Below are 11,037 nucleotides of genomic sequence, written 5' to 3'. Positions count from 1 at the left end.
TTAAAAACATGCTTGCTTAATGCAGATTCCGAAACGGTATAATACTTATTACATATCGCGATATTTACGAAAAAAATTGGCAATAGTCAAGAACATGTCCTTGTTTTATTTTTATTAAGTAAATTATTAAGCTATCACAAACAAATTATCTATTGCAATTTAAGTTGACTAGGTTTACCAGTGGGTGTGTGGGTTGTTTTAAAAAATAAATAAAAAACATAAAACGATTTTTTTTTATTGAAAAAGCTAAAACACAAAAGTTTACATTTTAAACTAAATGTTCAAAATGGCCGCCATTTGCGGCAATGCAGGCCCTGCAACGACGGATGAATGACCTTTTCAGGCGTCGTACAAAGCCAGATCTCTTTATTTCGTCAGCAGCTTGAAAAATCCGGACCTTTAATTGTTCCAGGGATGTTATCTCCGTCTTGTAGACCTTTTCTTTTAAACATCCCCAGTAAAAAAAGTCGAGAGGATTCAGATCAGGAGATCTTGGCGGCCACAAAATGGGTCCTAAACGACCAATCCATCTCTCATTGTATTCATCATTCAGGTGATCCCGGACAATGCGTGCGTAGTGAGCAGGGCAACCATCATTTTGTAACCAGTGGTTATCTGGCAGTGGTTTTTGTGGCCGCCAAGATCTCCTGATCTGAATCCTCTCGACTTTTTTTACTGGGGATGTTTAAAAGAAAAGGTCTACAAGACGGAGATAACATCCCTGGAACAATTAAAGGTCCGGATTTTTCAAGCTGCTGACGAAATAAAGAGATCTGGCTTTGTACGACGCCTGAAAAGGTCATTCATCCGTCGTTGCAGGGCCTGCATTGCCGCAAATGGCGGCCATTTTGAACATTTAGTTTAAAATGTAAACTTTTGTGTTTTAGCTTTTTCAATAAAAAAAAATCGTTTTATGTTTTTTATTTATTTTTTAAAACAACCCACACACCCACTGGTAAACCTAGTCAACTTAAATTGCAATAGATAATTTGTTTGTGATAGCTTAATAATTTACTTAATAAAAATAAAACAAGGACATGTTCTTGACTATTGCCAATTTTTTTCGTAAATATCGCGATATGTAATAAGTATTATACCGTTTCGGAATCTGCATTAAGCAAGCATGTTTTTAAGATAATGGGCAAATCAGCTCTAATAGAGATTTTTTAAACCATATGATGTACAAAATTAACAAACTGAATAATCAATAAGGCTTTTTTGAACTTTCATGTTAATTTTTGCCAAAACTAGAGTAACGAATTAGAAATTCCTTATCAATAACAGTAGCACAACTCTTAAGCTATATTATAAAAAAAACAGAAAAAGAAAATTCCAAAATTTGAGATTACTGTAGCAAAATTAGTAAGTGAAAGTACCCATTTTTATAAAAACATGACTTAAGCCATTTTTCTCAAAACGAAACTTCAATAAATAAAAAAAAATCTATATTCGAATAGCCCATTTGGAGGCTCTTCGGCAGGTACAGGGTTATCCATTATTTACGCCACACCCTGTACATATGTATCTAAGATTTGACCCATAGAGTACCATTGATTAACAGAGATTTGACCACTTTCGCCCTGACAGGGATAATTATATCAAATTTACTTGATATAATTATGTATTGTGAAGCAAAGATTACAGTGTATTATTGGAGATGTGAAGCCATAGTGTAACAAAAAAAGGTTGCTAGAGTTTGGCTAGTGAAGTTGGAGAGTACTTAGAAATGGTTGAACTAAAGACTGAAATCGTACGAAAAAAAAATCAGAGGGCATTCCCAAATTTTTTTATATTAATTTTTAAGCAGTAATATTTTCACACCATGCGTTTTTTTAACAAACCTTAGTAAATTTTACTATGATATGATCTTCTTTTTCTTCTTATTCCCGGGCCTTTTCCGCACTTGGGCACTAGGGTTGGCTGTTAGGTCCTTTTGGTGCTGGTCCTCGCTGGAGTCACTCCAGCCAGCCGAGCTCGCTCCAGAAGCTTAGCAGGCCGCCCAGGTCGCCGAACGCCTCTTGTAGTGTTGCTGGGGATCCAATGTGCGATATACCGAACCGATATGATATACCGCTAGTATATTATATCGATATAAAAATACATATTCTCATGTGTGTGGGAGAACAGCAGAAGTACAGAAGTTTCTTTTATGCAATAAAGGTCAGCGCTTGACTACAATTAAGCCTGATGGTAAGCATTAATGCGGTCTAAGTTGTAGCTCGTTTACCTAGAAGATGACTATTCACTTTGCTTTGAAGGTGTTCAAATTATAAGTGTCAGGAAACACAACCGCCGGAAATCCAAATTTTTAGAGTAAATCCTAGTAGAGTGTTAGAAGTTGTTGGGGTGTGAAGTACTGCTTGACCTTATTCAGAATTCCCAGTTTTTTGGCTGCAATTTCAGCTTTAGATTCGATGCATTTATTGAAATTGAGGTTGAATGAAATGGTGATACTCAAAAGCTCAATTTGATCGCTAATTGGAACAGATATACTCTGGAAAGTAGGAGCCAAGGTGAAAGGGCTCCATTTCGCAGTAAATACACATGCTTGAGTCTTGGTAGCGTAGAACTTAACCAAATTGGTGTCACCCAAATCTGACACTATCTTCAGGTTATTGCTCACGCGGTCGACCAAAACCTCTCTGAGCTCAAGAGTCTCAGCACCGCTGGCTCTAGGGCTAGATGTGTAACTCTCCGATACTGTGCTGTCATCTGCATACCCAAAGATACCGGGGTTGAGCAGATCGTTGATATGCAACAGAAAAAGAGTAGCGGAAATAATAGATCCCAGAAGTACACCGGCATTGATGTCCTATAAGTCAGATGAGCAACCATCAACGATACTCGAAATGACCGTTCCCTAGGAAATCAGATAACTAGCAGCAAAGATCAGCGGGAATCCTGTACGCAGGGAGCGCAGCGCGACTTCCTTTCTTTGGTACTGATTGCCCATTCGCAACTTTCCACGATGTAGGGATTTGAGCTGTATGAAGAGAGAGGCGCGTCAAGATTGGAGCTAACTCAGGGGCACAATGGATAAATACGGTATTCCATCCGGGCCACTAGGACGGGACTATTCACGTCGAGGTTACAAAGGACTTTAAGAACCTCCTGGTTGGTGAATACGCACTTCCGGCATAACGGAGTCACACGAAGTGTTTTGTATTTTATTTTTATATCAACATTGTTAAAAATTAAAAAAAGACTAATAAATAAATGAGAGAATAAAAAAAAATAATAATAAAGGTAAAATGTTCTTTTGAACTTCTTTTCAAGTTATGATAGAGTAAGTCACAAAGAATCTGTGTTAAAATAAAATACCTTTTCATTTTCTATTTGTAATTATGCTTATATGCTCATGCAAAATTTGTGACGTCATAACATTTTAGTAAGTAAATAAAACGCATTTTAGTAGGTACAATAAAACTTCCATTTTATTTAATCTATAATATTATGAATTATTGAAAGATTTACATATTAAGTAACATACGTGACGGGAAATATGTTTAAAAACCTGACTCGGGGGCGCCACAAGTAATACATTGATTAATTTTTCCGCAACGAGATGAGGCGAGGTTTTATTTTTTGGTCAAACTTACAAACATGTACCATTACTTGCTTATTTATAAAATTTGTACTCGTGTGGTAGACCGTAGAGGTAGGTAGCTAGTTGTTTTTTTTTTAATTTTAAAGCTTCCTGTCTATTTCATTTTTTGGGCAACATACACCAGCATACCTGTTGACAAAATAGAGTAAAGAGTGTTAATATTATATACTCGCTAGCGGACCCGGTCAAGCTTCGTTTTTACTTGTGTGCATTTCTTTCCTAACCATAACCTACCCTACTCCCACCTAACCCTACCACTTAGATTTTTTAAATTTTCTCTTCGCAAGAACCATCCTTGTACTTCAAGGAATAGTACAAAAAAAAGAATAAGCCAAATCTGTTCAGCCTTCCTCGAGATTTGCGCTTAGCAACACATTTCATACATTCATTTTTATATTATAGACTAGCGGACCCGGTCGAGCTTCGCTTTGACTTATTTATTTATTTATTTGCACTTCTTCCCTACCCCATACCCTACATTACCCTACTCCTATCAAAAAATGTGATAAATGACAATTGACAACCGATTTTGTGCAAACTTCACATATGAGAATAAATCCGAAAATTGTTTTCGGAAATAGAAACTTTAATTTACACAAAATAAATTTATGAACGCACGCGAAAATGTTAATTATTTGTCAGTATTTCTGAACGCACGTATAAATGTCAATCATCACAGTATTTGACAGGATGGACAACAAATTAACATATAAGGAAAATTATTCATCGTTCATAATTATTTATTCTTCGAGTTTTTATTGTTTTTGACGGCCTCCGTAGCGCAATGGTATGCGCGGTGGATATACAAGACGGAGGTCCTGGGTTCGATCCCCGGCTGGGCAGATTGAGATTTTCTTAATTTGTCCAGGTCTGGCTGGTGGGAGGCTTCGGCCGTGGCTAGTTACCACCCTACCGGCAAAGACGTACCGCCAAGCGATTTAGCGTTCCGGTACGATGCTGTGTAGAAACCGAAAGGGGTGTGGATTTTCATCCTCCTCCTAACAAGTTAGCCCGCTTCCATCTTAGACTGCATCATCACTTACCATCAGGTGAGATTGTAGTCAAGGGCTAACTTGTAAAGGAAAAAAAAAAATCTGCTATTCTCGGCGGAGACAAATCCAAAAAATCAAAAACCATGAAAATCGGTCCAGCAGGTCTCGAGTTATAAGTGTTGTAACAAACACGACTTTCTTTTATATAGGTATATAGATTATTATGTACAGTGCGTAATAAAATATGCTGAAGTGCATTTTTTACCGCTTTAACCCATCTTCTTCTTCCCAGATCTTCACCCATCTGTTTATTTAATGTTTGATGAAAATTTTTAATCAAGTGTGATTGTAGTCGAGAGCTATCTTTTTTTTTTTTTTTTTTTATTTATTTGGGTTAACAAACAGTAAACGATAAGATTACAATTCAAAAAAAAATTACTGACATTAAAACTAAATCGTTAACCTACACCGTTAACCACAGATTAATAAATCGTTAACCTACACCGTTATTAAGAATAAAAAAAATAACGTGACCTGTCGATAGTAAATGTCATTCCCATATATTTTTCATTTTCGAAGCGTTAGCGTTTGTAGAAAGAGAATCGATGTGCCACGGACGCTGGTCCGCCTTTTGTACGTGGGATGACTCTCCCGGCTGCGGGCTGGCTTGTGGTCTCCTCCGGCGGTTTGAGGCAGCTGTTTGCGAATGTCTATGGATAGATCAATGAATTACCTGTTGTCGACATAGCAGGACTTATTCGTGTAGTCATCGTACGTGTAGTTGCGCGCAGCTAAGCATCGTGTGAGATACACGCACCACAATCCCTTCTCTGAGTTGGCCGGTGCCTTAGGCCAACACTCGTAGTCTCCTCCGGGTTCTTGAGGGGGCTGTATGGATCGACAAATTGAGGTTAACTTTAGGTATATTGAATAAACCGTCTGGCCTCGTGAGACGTCCCGTTTAGAAATAAAACGCGGGATGCAACGCTTTTTCCTTACGTTTGATTTCCATCTGTTTCATTTATAGTAAAGGACCTTCGTTCTAAAAAATACCTAATGTTATCGCCGCGTTTATTTAATAAATAGTGTAGGAAATGTAGTCTGTGACGGATATAACGTCGCTCGATCTCGCGTGGGCTTCAGTGTGCTCGTGGCGTTCGAGCCGTCCACATCTCTTGTTGTGTAATTTTTTATCGGTTACTTAGGATAGGCGGGGAGAGACTTGAGTGAAAAAGGGGGGTGTTTGTTAAGACTCAAAGGATCCTTTAACCCTACACACATCGTTCACAAGTGCGTGACTCCACTCAAGGTCATTCTCTACCATTCTATTTTGGTTACAGTTTGATTTGTTAATTAAGTTGTCCCGACAAGTTTTGTGAATCATAACCTTTGTTCGACATTAGTTTTCTTACATTTGTAATCACTTTTGAGTCCTATAATACTAACGAATGATAAAGTGTCTTTGTCATTCGTTAATTCATTATTTGTTATAATTGTACACGCGTGTTTAAATAACAAATAATAAAATACCTATTCAAATAATATAATATTTTATGCAGTTTATATAGGATAAGAAATGTCATAGTCTTACATTGGCATCTTTGGAGAGCTTCAGGGTGACTTGCAATCCTTGAAAATCAATCCACATGAAGGCGTCTTCGTTGGTATTTATGTTATCGAGTGCCCACTCGTAGCCTTCTAGATGATACACTGCTTGTAGCTCAGCATTAAGAGTAGTCGTCGTAGGGGTGGTGGTAACTACATCCGTACATACAGGACACGAAAAAAAATAAAAAAAATATGTAAAAATGCAAAAGATAAACCGAACAAGTGCTAGTCGGACTCGCTAATAGTTCAGGATTAGAAATGCGCAGTTTTGCCGTGCATTTCTCGAATTTCAGACCTCGTGTTTGTTAAAATATTAAACTACCAATGTGCAGTTTGAGATTTTTCTTTGGCTTGTGGTCAAAATTCAAAATTCATTTATTTCAATTATGCTTACTTTACAAGCACTTTTGAAATGTCAGGATTATGTCATAACTTAATCTAATGGTGTTAATAATAGTCGAAAACTTAAAATTAAAGTTACGAGGGTTCCAAACGAGCCTTGGTCCGAGAAGAGCCCACAACAAACTCAGCCAAAGTTTTTTTTTTTGTTTACCACCATTTTACAAACTTATTTTAAACTAAGCACACAGTCGTTTAATACACTTTAACACCAAGTTTTTTATTATTTATATAATCATTAACACTATAATAAGTCTTTCCTAAAAGCTTGCGTTTAATAAACATTTTGAATGAACTTTTTGAGAGACATTTCAGTGGCTTCATGTGGCAGTTTATTATAAAAACGCGTAATTGAGTTTAAAACTTGATTTTCAACTTCATTACACTAATAACTAACTAACAACACGCATTCGGTTTTATAGGGTCTCCACAGACAGACAGACGAACAAGAAAGTGATCTTATAAGGATTCGTTTTATTCTTTTATGTACGGGACTCCCTAAAAATAATCAACAGTTACTAATTTATAAATTTACGGAAAAATATCTACAAGTAGATACTAATGCGTTGTATGAACGCAACCTCAGTAGTTTATCAACTTAGAATACAAGCTGACTATAAAATATTTCAGTACCTAGTGTTACGAGGGCCTGCGAGTTCCATCTAACAAACTATAAATATACTAAACTATCTATATGTTATTATAAACATTGTCTGTTATTTGCTGATAATAATTCTTCAATGTCATGATTACAGTTTTTCGTTTATAAGATACTGATTTGACTAAACCTAAAGATTCTATCTTTAGCTTTATTATTTAAACTCAGATTAAAGTAAACTATTTACATTTTATAATTAATTTAAATATTATAATGATATTAATTTCATAATATTAGAATAAGCCGTAAAACTGTATAATTAAAAAGTAGTTGTAAGATACAGAAACCATTTTGAATTGTAAAACTGTTTGAGTCATAGTCGGTAATTATTTTGTCGTCTGGTAGTCAGTCGAGCGCGATCTTTGTTGGTGATAATACACTTTGTTGGAATTATACGAAGATTTTCATTGCTGAATACACATTCCTGACGTCACGCTGCCCGTCTCAGTAATACTAGTCCGATGACTATAGGTACGGAAATATGAATAAGAAAACATTATAGTTTTGCTATATGACTTATGGTTCCGAGACTTGGTCGCTAACTATGGGCCTCATAAGAAGGATCAGAGTCACACAGCGGGCGAACGAGCTATGTTAGGAGTATCTCTGCGTGATCGAATCAGAAATGAGAAGATCCGCAGAAGAACCAAAATCATCGACATAGCTCAACAACTTGCGAAGCTGAAGTGGCAATGGGCGGGGCACATAGTTCGGAGAGCCGATGGACGTTGGGGTCCGAAGGTGCTGGAATGGCGACCCCGCACTAGTAAGCGTAGTGTTGGCCGACCCCCCACCAGGTGGACTGACGACATCAAGCGAGTCGCAGGGATTCGCTGGATGCAGGTGGCTCAGTATCGTGATCGTGAAGTCCCTACAAAAGGCCCATGTCCTGCAGTGGACGTCCATCGGCTGATATGATGATGATGTTGATGTCCGTCTGTCTGTCCGTGCTCCGTCTGCAGTTTAGCTCAAAGCCTCAGATTTAGTATAAATACTCATATGTATACTGAGTGACGTGATAGCGCAGTGGTCATAACCACTGGGCTAGGGCTCTCCTCATATAGGGCTAGGCTGACGTGATAGCCCAGTGACCACATGACCACTGGGCTATCACGTCGATTCGAAGCCGGGTCATGTACCTCCAACTTTCCAGTTATGTTCTTTCTACGAAATTAAATATCACGTGTCTCAAACGGTGTAGGAATATCGTCGTGAGGAAGCCTGCATACATGAGAATTTTCTCAATTCTCTGCGTGTTTGAAATCGGCCAATCCGCATTGGGCCAGCGTGGTGGAGTATATTAGACTCGGGCTCAACAGTGAGCCGAATATGGGTTGTTAATGATGGTGATGACTATGTACATTAGATAAGCCGTAAACTCTCGAATACTAAGTTCTCTATTCTGAGGGCGTAAAATTCATAACTCGCAAGTACGAGTTTCGAATTCACCGCTATCTTTCTCATTCTATAGTATCGTGTTAAACAGAGAGAGAGATATATGAATTGGAAACTCGAACTTGCGAGTTATAAAAGTATCGTTAAAAAGAATAGCTTAACAGATTGCAATGGCGAATAGACTGAAATTGACCATCTCACAATCGAAAATGGGGATGATGACTAGGTTTGAATTTATTGATTTTAATGATACATTCGGGTAAATAAGGTCAATGTTAACTAATTTATACATAAAAAGCAAAGATTTACTGGATATTTGTAAAATAAATAAGATTATAAAATTTCAAAATATTTTATCGTAATTATATGAAAATTCATACAGTTTTAGCTTCCTTACATTAAATGTGACATTTTTTAATATATGAACTACTAGCGGACGCCCGCGACTTCGTCCGCGTAAAATTCGATGTCAACTTTACTACTACTACCCCTACCCTACCCTACCACTACCTCAACCCTACCCTACCCAACCCCTACCTCTACCCTACCCCCATCCTACCACTACCCTCCCCGTACCCTATCCCTTTCCTACCCTTATCCCACCCGTACCCCTATCTCACGCCTATCCTGACCCTACCCTACCGCTTCCCTATCCTACCCGTACCTCTACCCTACCCCTACCCTACCTCTACCCCTACCCCCACCCTACCCCTACACTACCCCTACGCTTCCCTACCCGTACCCTACCCTACTCTATAAAATCTCTATCTTACTCCTACCCTTAGCAAAATCGGTCCAGCCCTTCGAGAGTGGTGCGATGACAAAGGGAAATAGAGACTTCTATGCTAATAATATAAAGAGGTAAAGTTTGTGTGGTTGTAGGAGGTAATCTTTGGATCTACTGGACCGATTTGGAAAATTGTTTTACCAATAGAAAGCTACGTTATTTGCGAGTGTCATAGGCTATGTTTGATCCCCATATTCACACGGGAACGGGAACTACGTAAATGAAAGCGCGGGGCGTCATATAGCGGAATTTCTGCGTCTTTTGGAAATTTTGTATTATCTCCGAAACTATTTAAGTAATTAACATACTGTAAAGGGCAAATCTTATCTCCATAATATCCTTGTGATTATTAAACAATTTATTTTAATTAAATTTAATAATTAAATTTAATAAGTCTCTATGCATTAATTTAAATTTTACACAATAGTTAAGGCAGCGCATGCGAATAAGTCTGTTTAAGAGGATTTTCGGTCCGACCTGTATTACAAAAACTGTGATAACTCGGCTAATATATATGATACCTATATAAAATATATAGCCTATAGCACTCCCCGATAGTGTAGCATTCTACTGGTGAAAGAATTTTTGAAATCGGACCAGTAGTTCCGAAGATTACCCCATTTAAAGAATGTGATAAACTTACAAACTTACAAACTTTACCTCTTTATAATATTAGTATAGATAAACATAAACGCAGAAATAACAAAGATATAAGTAATTTTGTTTAAACGCCCATACAAATCTAACGATCATTAATTGCCTACGACGTCATAAGATCGTACCATTTTGTATGGGGCGTTTTTCAGGGATCCGCGGCAGCGCCGCAAATCTGATCCTTTAAATCCCTGTAGCTCCGAAAGTAATGATCGCAGATACCCTGTTACTTTTACAAAATTGCTTTACTATTAGCATACTCTTAATTTATATACAATTTAAAAAACTGTCATTATCCCTATACCTTTTGAACACACCCATTGCTTCTGTCTATGGTTTCTTCACTGTTCTAGTGGTCAGTGCAGAGGTACAGTCGGATGCAATTTTTATAACTTTCTAGAACATCGTGTGTTTAGATGCGCAAGATTTTAGATATCAGCGGTAGCGGTGCGGCGTGGCGACGGTGAATCAAACCGCGCGCGCTTCCCTCCCACCTGAAGTTGCCTCACGCGTCTTGGACGCAGTGGACTTACAAGATGGAGGACCTGGGTTCGATCCCCGGTTGGGCCGATTGAGGTTTTCTTAATTGCTCCAGGTCTGGCTGGTGGGAGACTTTGGCCGACAAAGACGTATCGCCAAGCGATTTAGCGTTTCGGTACGATGTCGTGTAGAAACCGAAAGGGGTGTGGATTTTCATCCTTCTCCTAACAAGTTAGCCCGCTTCCATCTTAGATCATCTTAGATCATGCATCATCACTTACCATCAGGTGAGATTGTAGTCAAGGGCTAACTTGTAAAGAATAAAAAAAAAAAGTACGACCTGCGCGTAGCGACATCCTCAGCTTATTTCCCATACGTCATAAATATGTATAGCATCTATTTTATTTTATTTTTATTTTATTTTATTTTATTTATTCGGAAGCCAACGTTGTATACA

At 38.0% G+C, this 11,037-nt stretch overlaps 1 protein-coding gene across 4 annotated transcripts in view; it reads right to left on the bottom strand.

Moving 5' to 3' along the window:
- Positions 1-3,406: 3,406 nt before the first annotated feature.
- Positions 3,407-11,037, bottom strand: part of LOC112058416 (inter-alpha-trypsin inhibitor heavy chain H6) — a 34,561-nt gene continuing 26,930 nt past the window's right edge. For 2 of the 4 annotated variants that reach the window (XM_024099226.2, XM_052891461.1), the window contains 3 exons: positions 6,191-6,372; positions 5,333-5,487; positions 3,407-3,736 (listed from right to left, as the gene is read on the bottom strand). In XM_024099226.2, coding sequence (XP_023954994.2) covers positions 3,688-3,736; positions 5,333-5,487; positions 6,191-6,372 — 386 coding nt within the window. In that variant the 3' untranslated portion in view covers positions 3,407-3,687. The remainder of the gene's footprint in view (positions 3,737-5,332; positions 5,488-6,190; positions 6,373-11,037) is intronic. The other 2 variants (XM_052891462.1, XM_024099227.2) reach the window with 1 other exon arrangement.

The sequence above is a fragment of the Bicyclus anynana genome, chromosome 4, assembly GCF_947172395.1.
Source record: "Bicyclus anynana chromosome 4, ilBicAnyn1.1, whole genome shotgun sequence".
Lineage (NCBI taxonomy): Eukaryota > Metazoa > Arthropoda > Insecta > Lepidoptera > Nymphalidae > Bicyclus > Bicyclus anynana.
This window is presented reverse-complemented; position numbering and strand designations above follow the sequence as displayed.